The sequence below is a fragment of the Pezoporus wallicus genome, unplaced genomic scaffold (assembly GCF_028554395.1).
Source record: "Pezoporus wallicus isolate ANWC-B61680 ecotype Strahan unplaced genomic scaffold, APGP_CSIRO_Pwel_v1 scaffold_6446, whole genome shotgun sequence".
Taxonomy (NCBI): Eukaryota; Metazoa; Chordata; class Aves; order Psittaciformes; family Psittacidae; genus Pezoporus; species Pezoporus wallicus.
Window position 1 is genome coordinate 7,530,202 of NW_026636264.1, and position 23,413 is coordinate 7,553,614.

A 23,413-nucleotide genomic window follows, 5' to 3' on the forward strand; every position below is an offset into this window, starting at 1 on the left:
TGTCAGACTCACCACAGCATTTATTTTAAAAAGCTTCATTTGTCAGAATTCCTAAACTAGCTTCATATATTCTTTCCTCAAAAAAGAAAACCCCAAAACCCTGAGTGCTGGTGCCTTCTTCCTAAACAGAAGCTGGAAACACTGAGGCAGACAGACAAGCTGCTCTTTAGCAACAGACTTCTAAAAGAGATCAAGAGTTTGAAGGCCCAAATATCATCAGCAACTTCTGAATCCAAAAGAAGAACACCTCAAAATTTTACCTGAAACAAAACCCCCAAATGGAAGTTTAACAACAAGGGATACAACTAACCAAATGGATAATCCAACAAAGCGGCCAAGACGTTGGCAGAAATGTTTCCTAGAGCTAGGATTTTGTTTCAAATTTTCTGAATTGCCAGAAATGGTTGTACCTGACGTAGTGGTTCCTTTGTTTTGCCTAATACAAAGTACTTTTTCTACATTACTTTTCCCAACACTTGGCTCAGTCACAGTTTGTGCCTTAGACTCTTCTATTTTCCTTGGCAAAGTATTTCACAATGTAAGTCATTGTGAGGAAGTTTTTCTGACATACAGCCTAAACTCTCTTCCAATTTCTTCCTGTCAGATGATTGCCTCTTCTCTGCTAGATGATGCAAGCAGCATACATGCTTCCCACACTAAGTAACAGAAGTTCAGCTGATAACATAAAAATGGAAAAGTTAAAATTCCCTCTTTTCAGGAGCTCATGCAGAAAAAATGGAAATGAGACTATCTGAAAGAAGCTGTATCAGATCCTGATCTCATTCTTTCATCAGCTCATTGCTTTTACACTCAACAGGTTCTGAAAATGCCCAAGTAATAGCATGAGATTAAACACACAAACACAGAAGCAGATAAGTTATACATGCATTATCTATACATATGCTTAGCTATTTACAAACTTGAATAATTACTCAAACTCTGTCGATGTTTAATATACAATGATAAGTACGTGTCTTTTTTTCATATACATATAAAAAAATCTGGGCTTGTAATGAGTCTATGAGACAAAATTTAGAAAGCTATTTTTTGCCTTTAAACTGCTACCAACACTGAAGTATTAATATACTTCTGCTATCCTGATTTGTTTGGCTTAAAACACTGAAAAAGCTTGTAATGGACATACAAACTACTTAATGCAATTTACAAAAATACTTTTGACATGTTACTAACAGCTTCTGTAAATTAGTCAGTGTAAAAGCACAGCCATTTAACATTTGCTTATGTGCCATGTTTGGTTCTTGATACAAATCATCTACTATTTGCAATCTCTCTAGGACCAACAAAGCCTACCCCCAGAAAAACCAACCTGCCAGAATCACAGAATGGTTTAGGTTGGAAAGGACCTTAAAGCTCATCCAGTTCCAACCCCCCTGCCACCTCCCACTAGACCAGGTTGCTCCAAGCCCCACCCAACCTGGCCTTGAACACTGCCATGGATGGTGCAGTCACAGCTTCTTTGGGCAACTTCTGCCATCATGGCTAAAAATAAAAAAAATAAACAGGAGAAAGCTGGTGCTGAGGAAACCAGCTATTTGAAGAGATGAATATAATTCAAAGTTGTATTTTGTTTTAGCAGCTATTTCATGAATGAACATGTCCAGGCATAACGCCAAAATCAGCCGACCTGTTTGTAGTGGTACTATGCCCAGGAACTGTTAACTCCAAGATTGGATGTATGCATCCTTTCAGGAAACATAAGCACATGTATGAACATTTAAGATACTTCTTAAGAAAGGTAGCTTAACCACAGATCTGAACTATTCAGAGATAAATGAACTTTTATAGGTACATGATCCATAGAAAAATCTTTTGGTATGTCCATACTATTGACAGCATTAACTCATTCTGTGTACAGCACTCTGGAATCCTAACCAAAATTTAGAGTACATTAGAAACGTGCAATGTAGCTTTCAGGGTGGTTCCTTACAACCACAGGAGAACATTCTGATGCCTCTTTAAAAATTCAGCATAATGATAAACAAACCAATATGAAAATACAATATATGAAGTTATGAAAAAATTGATTTCATACTGTGAAATACAATTTTATAGCTGCATACATACAAAGCTTTATTGATAGCTAACACACAGAGCCTCAAATGCTTAAGAATTATGATTTAAGAGGTTCTGCCAATTGTCAGTGGTGAAAGTTCAAAACGAGCTTGTTGGGTACAGCCCACAAAATGAAGAAAGGGATGCAGGACACAAGATGACAAGACATTTAGAGCAAAAGGGCTAGCAGCAGTATCAGATACAAGTTTCTTAGTCTTTTTTCTGTTCTAATGCAAGTCTGACCAACAACAAATCAATTTAGAAAGCTCTCATTTAGCTTGTAAAAAGGTCTCATCACAGTGTATGATCCAGCTTAAGGGGAGAAAAAGCTCTAGCATGGTTTCTCTAGAGGTAGTGTTTTACTGGACAGGTATCCAAAGAAGTGGTTACAATAACCTTTAAGGCTACCAGTTTCCACGGCCCCATCATTCAAAACCTTCTGCAGGACTACGCGACACGGCTTCCAGATTTCTGCTATAATTTCCTTTTACCATCAGAAAAAAAAACCCACACTCTTTCCTTGACCACAACTAGTTGTAACGGCAGGGCTGCGACAAATAATTCACCAAAAGCTAGATTTTTCAGGCATTTATTTCAGTGGTCATGCCAGCTGAAGCAGAGTTCATTGATCTCACATTGCTTCTTCATGCTCTTTTTCACTTCCTCCTTTGCCCTCTCTTGTGATGCTGAAAAAAATCTGCGGCCACCTTGCTGAAAAATACCCGCTAAAAACCTGTTTGTTTTGCTTTGCTTTTAGCCAGTTTTCTGAAGTGGGCACATAGCAAATTGGCACTGCTGCCAGGAAAAACAAACAAAACTGTTAATCTTTTTCAGTCTTAGTTCAAAGTAAAAGCACTTGCTCAGGAAGATGCATTCAAGAAAGTTTGCAAAAGTAACAATAACTGGAGCTCCTACGGACATTTGAACGGAATAACAAAAGCAATCTAAGTGTTCTGCAGACCTTAAGATAACATCCTAATGAGAACACTGGAAATAAAACATCTCCGTGTGTAGCACAGCTATGGCTCATGCAGATTACACAGGTTCCCTAAGGAAAATTATCTTGGTTTCTTCTGAAAAGGTGGGGATTCTTTTGGGTGGTGTTGTTTGTTTTAAACAAAGGCATCTTTGTTCCTTCTTACCCTTCGGTACATAAAGTGCTTGTGTTGTTATCTGTTTTTAATCACATTGCCCAAGACACTGGATAAGAACAACAAATGTAAGGGTTTCAAGCTATTCTGGAGATCAGACTAAATGAAGAAAAAATCAAAAATAAACTGTAGGAATGAAGTACTTTTCCTCATACTACTGGGAGAAGTGCAGATAAATTCAGAATCCATTAAAAAAAAATAAGAAAGTTGTCAGGTAGCAGCATGGTCTGACATTATTACAGGCTAGTAATGGGCACTGAACATACCCACTGCTACCAGCAACTCCATTCCCTCCCCTGCAGTCACAGAATAAATGCATAGAATTTCAAGGCTGTAAAGTTGGTTGATCCAGCAAAACTCATGTTCCTTCAAAACAGTCATTCAGAAGTGCAAACATCCTTCTCTTTTTCTGTAAAGAATCATCTGAGAAGACACTTGGTTAAGTGACTGTGTGGAAAGCCAAAGCACCTACAAGATGAAATGGCAACTACCTGCATTTCTGTGAAGACCAAAACATCATTAAAATAAACTCTTCTAGAATGCTACTCAATGAATGCCTCAAAACACTGTGGGAAGTTACTGTCCTGTAATGAAACATCACATGCATTGAAATACAGGGAACATGGAGTGAGTATATGAAATCAAGAACAAATTAGATTTATAAAATGAACTACCAAGCGGCCTTCCAACTAACCCATTGTTTTGCACTATTACTGAAGGGAGGATTTCACCTCTCTATCTCTTGGTGAGATTCTTCAAAATTGAGGAATTGCAAGGAACCCCAGTTTGTGAATTCCTAACTAAAAAGTGATGCAAAGTAAAGCAAAATTTTCAGAGACTTGGCCACGTGTTATTGTTTTACTGACTGGTTTTCACCAACCACTTCCTATTCTTACTGCACCCACTGCTGATTAGTCAATTAAGGACTGCAAGGAATGTTACTAAGGCACCAAGCCAGCTCTCCAGGACACTATAAAAATCATGGGACTGTTTACAGCAAGCTGTTAGATCTTTTATTAAAATACTTCATAGACCAAAGATTAAAGACTCCCTGTAATCATTTTATACTGTAACATGGAGCAATCATCCTAGCACCTTCCTTGTCAGGTATCCATACAGAGGTAAATGCAAATACAAGCATCCCAAACATACATAAAGCAGGAGAAACTGTAATAGTTCACTGAATCAATTATATTAATCTGCACTGTAGTACTCCTGCAACACACACTGTATTTTCTTCATTTTGGATCAATGGATTTTCTTCATTTCCATTCTCTGCAGAAAACTGAAAAGCAAACCCTAGAAGGCCACTAATTCTGAAATCCTTCTTAGTAAGACTTTGTATACTGTTTATATAAGATTTTATAGGTACCTGAATGTTAAGAAGTATTGTAAACAAGAAGCTAGAGCTAGTGAAGCCCTTTATCTCCACTCCCCTTTCCTTTCCTCTTAATAATTGTCCCAGGTCCTACACACAGTCTCTTGGCCCCACCACCACAGACAAGTGGTCCCTGTTTGATGCCAGCTAACCAGCCTACACAAACAGCTGGGATCAGTGTGACAGACCTTCACTTTCACACTTCTGACTAAAAATGTTTACTACAAGAAAATAACTATGTCACAATTCTGTTCTATGACAGCTATCTTGGAAAATAGCAAAGATTGTCTCTAAAAATAGTCAGACTGCTTTCTTCCTCAACTGGTACATTTACAAGGCAACAAAATTATCTGGCACCAAGCTGAGCAGCACAGGGTGCAAAAGACCTTGCATATGCTACAGTTCTTCACTGTAGACATTCATATCAACAAGAAACAATTCACATTTTCAAGGAAAAAGAAAAAGCACAAAGAAAAGAGAAAGCTGCTAAGAAAGACAGTGCAAAATATGAACAGTAGGTTCTCTGTTGACTTCATCATCATAAACCTCTGAATATATTCTGTATTAATGGCATAATTCTGTCATATCAAAATGATTCTACAGGTACTTTGTGCAATGTTAAAGAAAACAGGGACACACATTTTAATCTCAGATGTCAACAGGTATTGACACGTGATGTGAGATGTACGAGCTGCAACTAGTTTCTAGTGAGAACACTTTGATCTTTTAAATACTGTAAATAAATGATTACAATTATAAGATGATATGGATGACTTCAGGTTTTTTCTTCATTTCCACAATAACAATGGAACAAATGGTTTTAAAGAATTAAAATTATTAGAGAAATTAGAACTATACTTTAAACAAGTTAGGAATGTATCCAGGGTAAAAGTAACACTAGAGCTTCATATGCATTCCTAGACATTACTATCTGAGAAAGTTATGGAAGCTGATGCAGTGTCATCTGGAAAAGCCAGCTAATACTCTGTACTGAGATAATCCATAATTTTATCTCCAAATTGGCCTAGTACATGTTTTTTATTTAGGGAAAGTTCAGGAATGTCCATGCCTACATACAGATGTTAGATGTTAAACTACACTAATGATAACAGAACGTGAGCTGTTTACTTTTATTACTCTGTTTTGTTTTTTTAATTGAGCACAAATGCTAAGAAACATTCCCTGAACACGTATATTTTTGTACTCGAGTGGCGCAGGGAAAGATAGCAAACAGGATTCCTTCTAGTGCAAGACACAGCAAGAGGGAAAGCTGCATTGCGAGTTCTCCCTCAACAGGAACACACCAAAGGATCATGTTGCAGATATGCTCTCTAGGAAGCCTGCCTGAGAGAATATGCCTATCACTTCTTTATTTCATTTATCAGTTACTAGGGGTCACAGATAACATCTACAGGCATAGCTCTAATATCTTTTTGACAGCAATTATATCAAAGAAGTTACTATCTTCTTGATAGTAATTCTGTCCCAGAAGGTCATCATTTTCCTTTGGTGTACTGAAATGACGGGAAGGGGCTGACAGAAAGTCAGGGCCAAAGGAATTGTTTTTCCAGCTGTATCACTTCTCCAATTATATTCACTACACAGTCACACAAACACTTATACCAACACAACAGGGAAGACCAGGTATTTTCTTAGAGGGTCCAAGAAATACTCTACAAATACACAATTAATATGAATACAAAACCATTCTTCTAGGTGCCACTGAACTTCCCGAACTACCTCCCAGTTTTTACACTGACAATAGATGGGGCACAAATCTGGTTCTGAAAAACATTTATTAGCTGAAATTTTCTGTAGCACAATTCCTCCAACCATTCCAGAGCAGAAGATCTTATACTGCTTCAGACTACATTCTCTCTCTTCTGCAACGACTTCCAAGGGCAATAGGCAAAAGCCTGCACAAAATAGTATTACATATCCCAAAAATGAGAATTTATACTATGTTAGGTAATAAAAACTTATTTTTCTCCAGAAGAGACAAATGGAAAAATAAGCAAAACTGTTCTATAAATTAAAATAAATAAATTAGCATCTTCCACAAAAACTGAAGATTCACCCAAATTAACCATGAAGAAGGTAAAATTTACATGTCCTGAAGAGAAATATATGCATACATTGCCAGTAAATTACATTTCGAGCATCTACTTATGCTTGACAGTATCCGAGAACAGTTCCAATTCCTCTTCGCAGACTCCACAACGCGAGTCCAAACTGGAGAAACGTAGATGACTAGTGTACATGCAGCTATCTGTTAACACAAATTTCACTTGCATAGACAAAACCTACTCTTATCACAGTTTGGGATCCCAGACAAATTCCAGGAGGATGAAAAGGAAGCAGGAAGACAGTGAGGCTGAACATACTCTGCTAAGTTCTCCAACACTGAGACGCATCCATGGCTTGTTCAAAGATTTCCAGGAACAATTTACAGTAAAAAGGGATGAAACAGCAACAACCAATCTCTGCACTCAGACACAGCTTTCCTCCAATGTTGCAGATTTGGTTTTCTTCTAGAAAAGCAACTACCCTTTTAAGCATTTTGAAGTAGATGTTTTACCAAACAGGTCCTTTAGATCCCTACTTCTCTTACCTTCTAAGACAAAAGAGGACCGCTGCTGATGCACTGCCCTACTCAGCACACCTTTCCTGGCAACTCTGAGGTTTGAAAAAAAATTTTCTGGTGGGGATGTAAAGATCTGTCATTGATACCTCTGCCCTGCATACAGAATAAATTCCCTAGTGATGCACTCAATAACAGGAGAACAAAGGATGAGGTGTTTTTTCTTTTGTCGTTTTCACTCATTTCTCAAGGTATTTGCAAATGACTCAGATCAGGAAATGGACCAGAAGAGTGACAGAAATGTTTAGTTCTATCTGAAGCAAAACTTAAGATGTTTTTTCTGGTTAGTTCTGAAGGAAGCAGGAATGACAACCGTATAAGGGAAAAAGAGAAACAACGAAAGAAGAATCTCATTTCAAGGGCTAAAGTGTTAGCCTGCTGTTGAGAACTAGTAGGTCTGATCTGCCAAAAATTTTAAAGGGTGTTGCAATATGTCATTGCAATTAATGAATCCCAGGCCCCCAAATAACACTGACTGAATTTATTTGAAGTAAAGCTACTTAAAGAGTCCTCCTTGAAGGCAGTCTCTTCTCATCCTGAACTTCCAGGTGTCTAGCCTTCCCTGTTGCCCATCTCTGTATCTTTTCCAGTCAACATAACGCTTTCAGACCAGAAATGCATAAAGTATTCAAAAGGGGGGTTCACCAAAAAGGCAGATGATTTATTTTCCATAATTTTCCCAATTATTTCTAAAATTTAGCTTGACTGCCAGTAGACATTAAGCTGACAGTCTAAAAAACAAACATACACTAGAATCATAGAACAGTTTGGGTTGGAAGGGACCTTTAAAGGTCATCTAGTCCAACCCACCTGCAATGAGCAGGGACACGTTCTACATCAGGTTGCCGAGAACCACATCCAGCCTGGCCCTGAGTATCTCCAAGGATGGCACATCTACCACCTCTCTGGGCAACTCAGTATTTTCTTAGTTTTCGGAATTCCATTGACTAAAGACTGTTCCTTGTTCAACAGAAACCTCATTTACTTAGCAAATAGGTATTTCCAAATTACTAGTTTGATGCAAAAAATCAGGAAGTCTTTTCAAAGAAGTTAAACAATACAATACACGCTTCCTTAACTGGTCTGAAGGATATGTGCATATCATCTTAAGTGTAAGGAAAAAAAAACCCAACACCCCAAAAACAACTTGAAGGTGCTTTTAAATTAATTTAAACCAACAAAAATGGGGGTGGGGGGTGGGTGTTCCACACACAAAAAAAAAAAAAAAAACGAAGAAAAGCTGACCCTAATCACAAAGAGAAGAAACCCTCTTATTTGTGGTGGTGCTCTCTCACTTGTAGTAATATACTTTCAGAGTCTCCTGGCAGGCAGATTCCTACCAAAGAGATTCACTTAAATGCAAAAACCTGGTATGAGAGGTAAAAAGCACCAAAACCAGTTACCAAGTATATAAACCCACCATTATACATTATTTTTTTGCCATTTTAAGAGAAGGCCTACGTGAAACAAAATGACATCTGCAAGCTCTGCAGTTTGAGGGCGCTAATGTAAATGACTTCATAATATCTCCCCTTTATAAACTGAGTAATAAGCAGCATACCTGTGGATAAAAGTCTGCTTATTCTTCAGATGGAATCTGTAACCCACTTCACATTATAGGGAAAAGGTTAATTCTACTCAACAACATGCTGTGTCCTTCGGTATCTGATTTTATGTACCATTCCATGGATAGCTGGTTTTAACAGTTCATTTATTTTTCTTCAAGTGCAGCTTTTGAAACTTGAATATTTTGATGCTATCCCTGAAAGCAGATAGCATCAGACCCCTTATGTGAGGGCAAATACAAAAATCACAAAGAGAACATCCAGCTAATACAAAAGAAGTCCACAACAATGAGATACTCTCTGAAGCATGAAGATCATGAGATATAAAGGGACAGATGTTAAAAAGAAAAATATTCATTGAGCATAGTACACAACTATTCACTTCAGAAGTTTTGTACTATCATATAAAGTATTTAATATTGATCAGGAATTCAAAGCAACCAAACACATGTCACTGACTGACAATGCCAGACAGAAAAGCCCTAAGACCATTTATCACTTGCCAGCAACTCATAAAAACTTGGGTAAGTAGCAAGGAATGTAAGAGTCAAGACACCTGATTCAGTTTGGAATTTAGTAAACATTAAAACTAATCAGGGAGCTACACTCAAAACAACACATTCAGTGCTTCAAATTGATAGGGAATCTCAAGGAAGAGGAAACCAGCAGCATGAACCAATTCATCTATTCTTACATCAACACAGCATAATCCTATGAAAGGAAAAGGAATTAGTGTTTTATATCACTCCCAGCACATTTCTGTTTGTTATGAAGGTTACTAACGATATCAAATGAATAGGAAACATAAATAATGCATGAATCTCTAAATAAAAAAGCATATCACTGGTTTAACAGAAACAATGTCAATTCAGCAAGAAGGGAAGGAAATTTTTTCAAGTAAGTTCCCTTGATATAGATCCAAATATTCACATGAAATTAAATTATAGCATCTCTATTGTTCCCTAATAATCACCGAGAAATAGAAGTCATTATTTTTCATTCCCTGGTGGCTTGTTCCTGAAAGTCATTGGAAGGGCACTGGGGATGAACTGACTTTTTATCCTGTTTGTGCTACTTGTAAACCCAAAAATCAGAGCTGCTTAGTTCAGTCACTTTAATGCACCATTTACCAACAGCATCATCAAATTACCAACACCATGAAATGACAGATATCAAACATGAGGCTGTATATCATAAAAAAGATGTCTTATGTTTTATGTTTCTCCTTTATTTGCATTTTAAGGGTAAATGTTTGGTGCACGGACTTCATTTTTTCTAGAAATTTTTTTAGCATCAGGAAATAGAAGACAGGATAAAAGAAACTGACTTACATTAATCACCATATTATTACTGCTGCCAATAATAATGGCTGCAAAGCTTTAGACAACAGAACATTTATGTGAAACCCGGTTCTATTTAACCTTATACTGCAGTGTTTTTTCCAGTAATACTGTTCATAACATCTTGTTTCATTAGCTGCTTCTAAAGAAAACAAAACTGAGCTCCTTCTGATTCCTCATGCAAGAACAGAAGACTTGCTAAGCACTTCTCAAACTATTTCCTTGGAAAGACATAATTTATGCATTCAGTGGGCAAGCACTCTAACAATCTCTGTGTTCATCAAAACAATAATGGTAATTATGAAGAATTTAATAAGCATCAGATGAGAAATAAATTGGTGATATTAATATATACTTTACTTTCCACATTAAAATTTCATTCATACACTTCTACACAAGTTCATAAATTAGTAATAGAAAAATCAAGGCAGGGAAATAAGACCATTAGCTGGTAACTAAAATTAACATCTGCCATTCAATACAGTATGGGCTGATACAATACTGTCTTTTACTGTCACACACTTCAAGAATTAAAAGTAAGTTGCAAATGGTATGATGAAGCCTATCCATAAGCAGTCTCAACTAGGTATTTTTCTCCAAGCCTTCCACAAAATGTCAAAAAGAATTAAAAAACAAAACAAAACAAACAACCAAAACAACAAACCAAACCAAAGCCAAAACACCAACACCTTTTCCAAGTGTTCTCTTTTTATGCAGAAGCAAAAGAAATAAAATTCTTAAAGACCTGAATGCCCCATCTCAAGCTTCCCTATCAGCACAGAACTTTTTCTAAAATCATCACTACTCTATAAACTGGTTGGCTTAATGTGCTGCCGGCAGAGAAATCAAAGTGTATGCAGAATGCTTCATACTCCCTCAGAAATGAGCAAAAAAACTTTTGAAGATTTCACAGTTAAATCACAAGTTTGTCAAGCAGAAAACTCTTATTACTAGCAATCTGTTCAGCACATAGCGTGGCATACTGATCCTCAAAAAGACCTCTGGTTTCTACAATGGCACACAGAAAACTGCAGTAAGAACTGGAGAACAAAAACCAAGCATCTCTGACAAAAGTGATATTTAATAGCTTAATTCCAATAATAATTAAATAAATTCCACCAACAGGCAAATCAAACTTTTCAAAAGCAGAAAATTCTTAAGTTAGCTGAATTTTTCTTATTCAGATGTTACTATTATGATAACTGTGTGTCCTCAATTCTCTCAGCATGAGCATTCAACCTGAAGAGTAAACAGACTGGAATTATTTCAAACTTAGTAAAAAGCTGGATGCAAAAAACTTTCCATCAAGAGCGGCTTTGTCACACATGAATACTATCTGCCACTTTGTTTATGATGATTTGATGGTTGCATTCTGCTGAACTTAACATAATACATAAAATATTTTTCCATGAGACTGAAATCTCACCCAAGACTCTGACCCTGCATTAGGATCCAACAGCTCAGTGTATTGGTTTTGCTTGGCAAGATTTTGGTAACAGGGTTACAGAAATGGCTTCTGTGAGAAGCTGCTAGAAGTTTCCCGATGTCTGCTGGAGCCAGATCAAGCTGGCTCCAAGATGGACTCGCCACTGGCCAGTGAAAATGGTCTTTTTTCACTTAGTAAGATTCATGGGGTTTCCCCCTTTTACTCTAATGGCCTTCCTACAACATACAAAGTAAAATGTCACATGGGAAGATCAAATTATAAACCAGAGAGACCAGAAACTTCTAAGAGTAAAAAAAGGGAATGACTCCTCTGAGGAAAAAAAAAACAAAAAGGAAATTACACATACATATTATAACAGATTAACCAGTTTGAAAAATAAAACATTCACCTATCCATTGTTTTTCCTTTTTCTAATAGTTAGCTCACAATAACCTTTAACCTAAACTGGAAAGCTATTAGTTTGAAACCTTGTTTAACTAAGTAATTACTAAGTTGTCTACTAAACATCTTTAAGGTGGTACTGAACAGTCACCTCACTCCACCTACCAGGAAAAAGTGTTTAGCAGGAAGCAAAAAGATTTTCACTTTTATAGGTTTAGGTGATATTAACTATGCAACTGCACCATATAAATATTTATGAAGTTACCACATTAAATACGTAAATAGAAATAGAGGGAGACCAATTCCATGGTTATTTTCTCCTAGGAATAAGAGAACTTCACATACCAGCCTCTTCCTGGATTAATGTTTGCTTCAATCTGAGTCAGAAAATCCTTCCCCTCAGCTCCCTAAGCACCCGTAAAATGAAGGAAAACCAGGGCAGATATAGTCATTACTGGATGGATTAGAGCTAGTTAAACTTTCACAACTTTTAAAAATCCCCCTCCCAAGGTTAATCCTTCCCTCAACTTCTTCATTCATTATTGACTTCCAAGGAAGAAAAAAGAAAACTAGTTTCATTGCTTATGTAGATTTTTTTAAAAATACCTGTGTAAGAATACACCTATAATTTTGTTAACAAAGCTGCACCTGTAGATTCATCCTTATGGAAACAAAGGGAGTAATATCATAACAAAGAACAAATCTGACAAGTCTGATCTATAATGTATTCTGCAAGATTTCTCAGGGGTGATGAATATTCTTTCTGTTACCACTTGTTTATCATATTCTCAGATTTCTAGGATACATTCACTGAATGACACTAATAAGAGTATTTCATTAAATAAAAACACGGACATTTCCACTGCAAGCTCTTTGTTTATGGTTTACTTTATTGCTGTGTCTTGTGACTAACAGGCCATGATGGGTGAAAGGAAAGGTACAGCAGCACTCAAATGTTATTTTGGGATGGGGAGTGAAGAAGCAGTTTTTAAATCAATGCAATAACCATTTGGCTGAAAACCTCATTAAAAATTGCCGCAGTCTGCGGTAGCATGTTTCTGCCTTTGCAGAATTCCAAGTGATTCTTATGAAACACTTAACACCTACTATACAAATAGGAAAAAAAAAAAAAAAAGCACTTCAGGAGGAATAAAATGTGCTATTTTTTACAAAAAGAGGCCCAATGCAACATAATATTGCAAGCAAACTTACCAGTCGTCTCCTCTCCTCTTCAACAGCAATCAGAAGCCGAGCAAACTCTTTCAGTGACTGGGCTGAAAAGAAAACAAAAAACTGGTCAGAAATATATTTTGAGACCAGAGGAGACCATTATCTGGATTTAAGCTGTACTGATAAGATACTGTTCTTATACAGTACTTCACTAAAATGAGTATTCATTAAATGAGGCCCAGACTGAAGCAAGCAGCAGGTCAAGAGCATATAAAAGACAAAGGAAAAGAACCTGAATGGTGAGAGTCATGTGCATTTTAGAAACAAATTTTTAATCAGAACACGGCAAACTGATTTTCCAGAAATGTGCAAAGATCAGTCTCAAAACAAAGAACTCAACAATCAGCAGCAAAATTTACTTTAGCACTAGGAGCAGAAGGAAACCAAAAAGAAAATACTGAGTTATTCCTATTAAAGTGCAACAAATATTTTCAAGAACTATGCAAAGTATTCAGGTAAAAATTTGAAAGTCAACACTGTAGAAGAAATGTGTTACTTATGCCAAGTGTTTAGGTTCAGCAGCTCTTTGGCTTTAAGTTTTACAAGGACAAACTCTCAGGTAACAAGAACAGATGACTGATTTATTAGCAAGCTTTGAATTCTGTTACAACTGTGAGAGTCTTTGCTCAAAACTGCCTTCAAATATACGTCAAAGGGCTATAGCAAATGTCAAGTGAAACATAATAAAAGTATTAACCCATAAAAGAGGGCAAGAAAGGGGAAAACATTAAAAAACTATTAAGGCTTCATTCTCATGTAAGCAAGTGGTGCAAATCTCTCTAGAAAAATCTATCTTCCCGTTTATATTACTTTCTCAAGGGCATATGGGTTATTCAGAATTCGGCATAACAGTTCCACAATCAAAAATGCCAGAGAAGAGTCATGAGAAGACAGCTAAGTATCTTTTTCCACTTTCTTCTGATGCATCTAGCAGCAATTGCTGCCAGTGTCAGGATGCTGAATTTCATGGTTTAAAGCTCTCATCTCAAAATGCAGATTCATAAATCCTACAGCTTCTCACAACAAACTTGATGCAATCTAAATTATCTTAGCAAGAGGAAAAAAACCCTCAAGTAAACACAACTTGCAGAATTTCTCAAAAGAACAGGCTTAGAAAAGTCTCCCCAGTTAAACAGCATACACTGCTGAGGGCATGTTAACAGAACTCTTGTCCTCCTGGCTATTTTTCCATATTCTTCAGTGTTTTTCCAGAATGTGACAGTCTCCAATAATATGGCTTCATCTTTTCCCAACTTCCTGGAAATTTTTAACAGAATAAGCACATTTTCTAGAAGATCTGCTATGTTTCAATACCTTGTAAGAGGGAACCAGTATCCGGCTTGCCTTAAGTGCCTTATCTGTATTCATGAATTGCTACTTTACTTTTGGATGATACTCAAATCCTTTTTACCCTTTATCCCACCTGTACCTTGCAGAAGTCACCCTTGCATTCTTCTTGCTCTCTTTTAACTTTTACAGCTGAAAAGCACTTCACTGTTTGTTCCAACTTCCATGTTTTCCAACTGTAATTCTATACCTGCATATCTTGAGCTGTAAATCATTCTTTATCGACAAATTCTTTTTTCCTCATTACTCATGAGTTTTTGTTTAGTCCAAATACACCTGGTAAGTTAAATGTCCACCCAATTGGGTCTTGAGCATTTTAGAATCATAGAATCACAGAATAGTTAGGGTTGGAAAGGACCTTAAGATCATCTAGTTCCAAGCCCCCTGCCATGGGCAGGGATACCTCACACGAAACCATCTCACTCAAGGCTTTGCCCAACCTGGTCTTGAACACTGCCAGGGATGGAGCATTCACAACCTCCCTGGGCAACCCATTCCAGTGCCTCATCACCCTAACAGGAAAGAATTTCCTCCTTATATCCAATCTAAACTTCCCTGTTTAAATTTTAACCCATTACCCCTTGTCCTATCACTACAGTCCCTGATGAAGAGTCCATCCCCAGCATCCCTATAGGCCCCCTTCAGATACTGGAAGGCTGCTATGAGGTCTCCACGCAGCCTTCTCTTCTCCAGGCTGAACAGCCCCAACTTTCTCAGCCTATCTTCATACAGGAGGTGCTCCAGTCCCTGATAATCCTCGTGGCCCTTCTCTGGACTTGTTCCAACAGTTCCATGTCCTTTTTATGTTGAGGACACCAGAACTGCAAACAATACTCCAGGTGAGGTCTCACAAGAGCAGAGTAGAGGGGCAGGATCACCTCCTTCGACCCGCTGGTCACGTTCCTTTTGATGCAGCCCAGGATACGGTTGGCTTTCTGGGCTGGGAGCGTGCACTGAAGCTGGCTCATGTTCATTTTCTCATCAACCAACACCCCAAGTCCTTCTCCACAGGGCTGCTCTGAATCTCTTCTCTGCCCAACCTGTAGCTGTGCCTGGGATTGCTCCGACTGAGGTGTGGGACCTTGTAGGACCTTTCCTTTATTATTTTTCCCCAAGAGCACACAAACTAAAAAATTTTGCCACTTTTTAAGTAAAAGAAATTCTAGGCCTCCTGCACAAACTTCTGAATTCTTTGACGCGGGCTCAACAGCTGAGCCTTTCAGTTACTTACCAGCTCAGTCTTTATCAGTTACAGCTTGATAATCAAGAACATAATTTACTATCCACTGTATTAACTCAGCCTCTTGCATTCAGCTTATAATGTCCCATCAGTCAAAATCAAGTAAAGAAATAAGAGGTGGACTGGTTAATTTACCCGATAAGAAATTTGTTAAGCATTACATTCAAGAATAATTATGTAGCCATTGCAAAATCCTAAAAACTAAATAAACAATGAGCCCAACTATTTCATATTTTCATACCAATACCCCCAAGTTTAACAACTATCCTTACCTGTTGAAACCAGGACAGAGCCAGTTCATCCCTTGCACATGTGGCAGGGTGATTCTTTACCCATCATTAAGAAAATGTTAATCTTTTCAAATAAACTAGATAAACATATTGTTTGAATTTGATTACCTATTCAGGGAATTAGGATGCACTTCGGAGAAACAGCTGACTTTCTAGTAAAGCCAGCAAGAGAAACAGTTTCCAGATTATTTCAGTGAAATAACTGGTGATTTTTAACTGCAAGAAGATCTATTACTGCAGTCGCATGTTATAACTCCATTCCTTTTCCTTTTTTCCACTTTTTTTTACTGTGAAGTCACTCAATGACAGAATAATTTCAAATTTCAAAAAGAAATGGTCATACCAAGCACCATCATACCAGATACCAACCTACTGAAATTTCAATTTTCCCTACCCACATCAAGCCTTATGGTCCTCTTCACTTTGGTTCCTGATCACATCATTAAAACCATCCTTAATACAACAAAGGGTCATGATTTTATTTTCTTCATCATCTGCAATGAGCAAGTTAGCACTTCACACCTTTCAGCAACCAAGCACGAATACTGCCACTTCCCAGCCACAAAGTATGGACAGGACTGAAGCTAAATCAAATGAAAAGGGTGTGGGACTGGCAGGCAAAAGCAACACAGTTGTGGGAAAAAACAAACCAAATCCCCTCTGGTCAGGTAATATTCAGTATTTTACGAGCAAAAAGATAATAAATGAAGAAAAGCAAGAATCAGAAACCTCACAGAAGGATGGCAAGGAACTGTGAGAAGGAGGCAAGAACAATCTAGTAAGAGAAGCTTCTGATTAACCTTCCTAACCTTCCTCCTTCAGGGCAGAAACAGATTTTTAGTTTCAAAGTTGAAATTTTTGCTTAGGATTTAAGTAAATCCAAGATAGAGGAAGAAGTACTAAAACGGCATGTGCAAATCAAGATTTTCTTCAATATTTAGCCCTAATACAAAAGTACTAAGTATATCACATATACACTGCCTCAGCCAAAGATATAAAAGCTGTCTCCATCTTCTCTTCCACATGGTTTCACCTTTGGGGGATTATAATGACAAAGTTTCACTAAGAACACAAAACCTACATTCTAAACACTAAGACAAACTGTTCCCCTGATCCCAGAGACACCTTCATTGCAGAAACACTGCAATCCTGACTGCGTCTCCACTGTTCCATGCCTAACACCCACCATATCCATCCTTTTTGCAACAGTAGGTGCCCACAAAGTCATGGACCATCCCTTCCCATCTCAGGAGGTTCACAGGGAGAACAAGTGAATCATGTAGTTCAGACCATAAGCAAGGATGCACAGCCAGTACACAGACAGAGCTCAGCAACACTGATGTCTCTGGTGACCCCAGCGGTTATTCTGTCCTTGCAATGGCACCACATAGCACCAAAAAGCCACTTTACCACCACCAGCTCTCCTACAACACCAATGAGTAGGGCAGTACTTCTGAATCCTTCATGTTATTACACCCTTCTTCCCATACAACCCCCACTCAGTGTGACCTCATTAAAAGCCAGGGTCTGTCCCTAGAGAACTTCATCTGTGCTTGATGCTGCAGCAGGCCTGGTGGCGAAGACAAGGCAAGGCAGCCTTTTCTCCTCTTTTCACAGTGTACACTTTTCCCTTCCTCCTTCCCTCTTTTCCCACAGTCCTGCTCTGGCTGCAGAGTGGTGACAGCCCCACCTCACTTGGGGCCTGGGCTGGGAGAACAGATGGGTACATAGTTTTGCATAGTTAAAATACAGAAGATTTAAAAATCAGAAACATTTGTGTCAGATGTGGCCCTCTGCGCTGTCAGGAAGCCCAGGAATTACACATAGCCCTCACAATCTTTTCTAACTAATGCTGTTAACAACTTTTTTTTTTCCCTCCCCTTCTTTTTAATTAGGATACAGAAAGAAGAATTAAAGTGAACTTTCTAAATACAAAAGGGGGCGAGGGAAGGAAGAGCCAAGTATTTTACAAGCGGAAATGTCATGGGAATGCGCTGATAAGAAGCAAATTCTGAAAACATAGCAATAACATAAAGGACAGTATGAAACCTAACTTACATTAAATACAGTGGCGTTCTTAATTATTTTCAAGAAGCATGATTGTTATTGATGAGCCATTAAGTAATACAAAGTCCTGCCTTAATACATTATTACAAGCCATTAGGAGATACTAGCTTACAAAATCCAAATAGTTTTACAGTCTGCTTTTTAATGAAGGGCTACTCAAAGGAGCTGTAAGATACACTTAGAATCATGATGAAACTGATGTCTATGACAAGCAACACCCAACAAACGAAACCAATGGTATATGTACCCAGCTGTATACTTGCAGTCTCATTCACCACAATTAAAAGCAGGTCAACAGCTGTTTTCCCTGGAGTGTTCCCAACCCAGCAACAATTTGCTGCAAAATTTCCCTAATTCAGGAGAAATAGCTCCCAGTACTAAAAAAAAACAACCAAACTAAACACCCTTTTTATTTTTAAGTTAAATCTTTTAAATCATTTGCTTTGTAAGGAAGCAAATATTTCAAACATATGGTATAGCTCCACAATTATACTAGCATAATCAAAAGAGAACTGAAGCTTAGTGTAGCACTAAGTAAACGAGGGAGAAATGAAAAAGGTTTAAAAAACCCTCATTTAGCTGAAATCCTAGGATGCATTATTAATATTATGCCTCATTTATGCTCTAGAATTCTGGTATACTGCATTGAAGTCAACCCAGTGGTTCCTAGGAAAAAAACATTTGCTTAATAGAATCACAGAATGGTTTGGGTTGGAACCCTCTTGCCATGGGCAGGGACACTTCATACTCTAGACCACATCGCTCAAGGCTCTGTACAGCCTGGCCTTGAACACCGCCAGCATGTGAACAGCATTCACAGCTTCCTTGGGCAACCTATTCCAGTGCCTCACCACCCTAACAGTAAAGAACTTCTTCCTTATATCCAATCTAAACTTCCCCTGCTTAAGTTTTAACCCATTACCCCTTGTGTCCTATCACTACAGTCCCTCATGAAGAGTTCCTCTTCAGCATCCTTGCAGGCCCCTTCAGATACTGGAAGGCTGCTATGAGGTCTCCACGCAGCCTTCTCTTCTCCAGGCTGAACAACCCCAACTTTCTCAGCCTGTCTTCATACGGGAGGTGCTCCAGTCCCCTGATCATCCTTGTGGCCCTCCTCTGGACTTGTTCCAACAGCTCCATGTCTTTTTTTATGTTGAGGACACCAGAACTGCACACAATACTCCAAGTGAGGTCTCACAAGAGCAGAGTAGAGGGGCAGGATCACCTCCTTCAACCTGCTGGTCACCCCCCCAAGAAAAAACACAACCTTGAAACTTTTTTTTTTTCAATAAACTATATAAAGTTTTTGTTACACTTGTGTAGAGAATGCATCACCTTGAAACAGCATGCCTATGTTACTGAAGCTACTCTACCAACAATTAGCTCAATTCTAAAGTGTACAGTGTTATACTGCGCTCCTGAATGTTACATACAATAGGTATGACACCATTTATATTTTATTGGAAAAGTAAAGCAACATATTTAAAACCTAGAAGTGGTATTATATAACCAATACTTAATTCAAAGACGTAAAGCCAAGCTTGGAAGGTAATGTCCAACCTGACATGGCATGGAAAGTTACTGTGGAAGACAGAATAAAAATAAATGCTCATTTCTGTGAAATGGACTGTTGGTTTAATTTACACTTAAAATGCATAGGCGATTTTAAATCCTCTGAAGGACACTAAACAACATTTTATAGCATTCCAAGCAGGTATCAGCATGACCTTCAGATACCTAAATGCCAGCATGGAAAAAAATATACAATGATCAAAGGGCTGGAGCATCTCTCCTGTGAAGACAGGCTGATTTGGGGTTGTTCAGCCTGGAGAAACAAAGCCTTCAAGGGAGACCTTAGAGCATCTTCCAGTACTTAATGGACAGCTACAAGAAAGCTGAAAAGGGTTTTTTTCCAAGGGCATGCAGTAAAAGGACAAGGGGCAATGGCTTTAAACTGAACGAAGAGAGATTTAGGTTAGGTATCAGAAAGAAATTCTTTACTGTGAGGATGGTGAAGCACCGGAACAGGTTGCCCAAAGAAGCTGTGGCAGTGTTCAAGGCCAGGTTGGATAGGGTTCTGAGCAATCTGGTCGGTGAAAGGTGGCTCTGCCTACAGCAGGGAGGTTGGAACTAGCTGTTTTTTAAAGTCCCTTCCAACCCAAACCATTCTATGATTCTATACATATGAAATGTCATTTGTCTTCTTGCTGTATAAGAAGTTGGGTATCTTGCTGTATAAAAAGCAAAAAAATGCACAAGCCTGCAGAGATTTCATTACTGGGGAAATGCCAGGACTGTGATGTACACTGCTCCCAATACACTCTGGGAAGAAGGTCAGTCAAGCCTCTCTCCAGAACTGGTCGTTTCTAGCATAGAAGTTACAGCAGGCTCTGAATTCATGCTTGAACTTTATGAACTTCATGAACTTCAACTAAAGCCTCCAACTGAGTTTCTCCCACAAAGTAATAGATTACTAGATGTCCTGGGTTCAGCAGTAGCAGTCATGTTTTTTCCTTTGTGTTAGCTGGTGCAGTGCTGTGTTTTGACTTCCAGCCTGAGAACAGTGTTGGTGAAGCCGATGTTTTCGGTTGTTGCTAAGTGATGTTTACCCTGACCAAGGACTTTGTGAGGCTCATGCTCTGCCAGGGAGGAGGGGAAGCTGTGAGGAAGCAGAGACGGGGCGCCTGACCCGGGCTAGCCGGGGAGGTATTCCATACCACAGCACGTCACGCCCGGGGTGGGGGGTAACTGGGAGTTACCCGGAAGGACAGGGGCTTCCGGGTGGGACTCGTTTCTTGGCCGGTGGTATCGTATTCTCTTCCCTTGTTATTTTCCCTTATCATTGTTGTAGTTGATAGTAGCGGTGGTGATTTGTGTTGTACATTGGTTGCTGGACTGTTCTTGTCTCAACCCGTAGGAGTTGCACTCTTTCGATCCTCCTCCCCGTTCCTCCGGGGGGGGGGACACGGACCTCGATTGTTGTCAGCTCGGCACCACTCACTGGGAGTGAGTGAACAAGTTACCTGACTGGGTTTAAACCACGACACTAGATTAGAATTCAAGATAGACCTAAGACCCATAAGGAAATTTCCTAAGGATTAAAACTTGTTTACTAGACCCAGTGATAAAGCAGAAGAAGTGTGAGACCATGAGTGCTGGGAGATCTGGGAAAAGAGACTTTATTTTCCAGTTCTAAAATGAAAGAAAATATATCACAGTTACTAATTTACAGATCTATTCTAGAGTTTTTAATAAGTAGCATTATCTGCAACCACAAATGATTTTTCAAGCAGTTCTTCAAAAATACTTTACATCAAATCAAATTTCCCCCCTTCTTTCTGTGGCTTTAAGCCTTATGGGGTGGGGGAGGAATGGGACTAGAGGAGCAACAGATGGTTTCCTGATCAGACAGAAACATCACAAATTTCAGATTAACACCGCTAACACAAATGCTGGAATAAAGAGACAACAATCTGCTTTCTCAGTATTTTCTACCTAACAAGAATTTTGGGTGTCATAAAAGCTATCTATATTATATCTGTAGTGTATATCAGAATATACTGTATGTATACTACGCGCATGTGCACATATATATATACACGTATGCACACATATACACCATAGGTCGCTTTCCTCACTTTCCAAGTGGCAGCTTTTGTGGAGAAGCTTCAGTGTGGAACACTGAGCTGAGTACTGTAAGTAAGGTTTACTGGGAAAGCAGAAGAGAAGACAAAATAAGAGGAAATGAGTGCAGGATTTGAAACCATTGTTCTTCTTACCCATTTCATTCTAGATTTCCTTCTCAAGTTATTAGATGAAACAGAGTAACAGCTTTCTGCTGTTTAGGTTTCATGGAATATTGCTTAGGTATTTATGTAAATTCCTGTCTGTAAACTAACAGTGTATCAGATGAGTTTTAAATTTAAGATGATTATTGCTGTCAAAAGATAAATCATGTTAGAAGACTCTATTGTGGAAAATGAAGTTAGAATATCAAGATAATGCTTCATTTCTTCATGGGGTTTCAGTCTCGTTTAAATCTGGAAAATTAATTTTGGATGAGCTCCCTTATCCTCCATTTGGTTTCTCTTAATTGCCTAATCTGGGTATCAGATTTTATGGATCTGTAATAAAGACCTCATGGACTCTTCTAGTCCATGTTTACATTTAACACAACCTCATAACAACAGGAAAAGAACCTTCCTGTAATAGAATGAAATGTACTTCTGATAGTAAAAGACACGGGCTGAAGCAAAGACTCAACTATATGGGGTTTAAAACTGCATGGAAATACCATGACACTCTCATATTGACAGCAAATTCTGCCAGGAGACAGTAGTTTAAATTCACAGCCCAAATAAGCAAAAATTTCCTTGAAGACTTCCACCATGAGAAGGTACACGAAGGTAAAAGCAACTCTGTCTGGTCTGTACTGCTCTTACAACAGTATCAAGACATACTTAAAGCAGGCAAAGTGAAGCAATTCTGGACTCAATAAATGAAAATTCTTACTTTTTGCTCCACAATTAATCTGGTAAGTATACTCTGCAAGGGCTTAATCCACATCTTTTTTAATCAATGAGTACCATAATCTTCCAGATTTTGAAGAAATTTCTACCTAATCCAGATTGAACTTTTAACTCTGATGAACTAAAAAACTAAAAATTCCATCCAATTTCAAGGATGCCTTATCCTGACTTAACACAGACATGCTGATAAGAAAAATAGATAGTAGGTATTGTTTAAGTGTTAGATCCTCCCAGGAAGCACAACTTCCAGTGGTAATTTTGTGTCCTATGGCAATTCCCACCTTGAACTGTGAGGAAAGGAGCTTTGCCAATTTTTTTTTATTCTTGAAAATAAGTGTGCTACCTTACAAAAATAAATCCAAACTTTCCAAACAAACCCATTGTACATCAGGAAGGAAAAGCATGATAAGAGACAAAGAGACACTGATGAAAAATGCGTGGTTTAAAACTTTTGCAAAGAGATTACAGAAATCAGGCAGCAAGAAAAATGACAAGACTTTAATGTCTATGTTTCAAGGACTACGGTACCTTTCTTCAAATATGATCACATCTTCCACTATACACTAGCAAGCAGAGAACTTTATCAGAGCACAGCTACTGAAATCTATGTAAATAAAAGTAATGAAACAAAACCCAAAGCTTTTCTCTACTTCATTGTAGCTAAAGCACTGTAAGTGCACTGATACTTTCTCCTCTGCATCATGATTTGGAGCATATTAGCTCTTTACAGGATT

At 38.3% G+C, this 23,413-nt stretch overlaps 1 protein-coding gene across 2 annotated transcripts in view; it reads right to left on the reverse strand.

Annotated features, from left to right (window-relative positions):
- ARHGAP42 (Rho GTPase activating protein 42) overlaps nt 1-23,413 on the reverse strand; it is a 154,869-nt gene that overhangs the window by 84,446 nt on the left and 47,010 nt on the right. For both annotated transcript variants that reach the window (XM_057399797.1, XM_057399796.1), the window contains exon 3: nt 13,189-13,250. In XM_057399797.1, the coding sequence (XP_057255780.1) occupies nt 13,189-13,250 (62 nt within the window). The remainder of the gene's footprint in view (nt 1-13,188; nt 13,251-23,413) is intronic.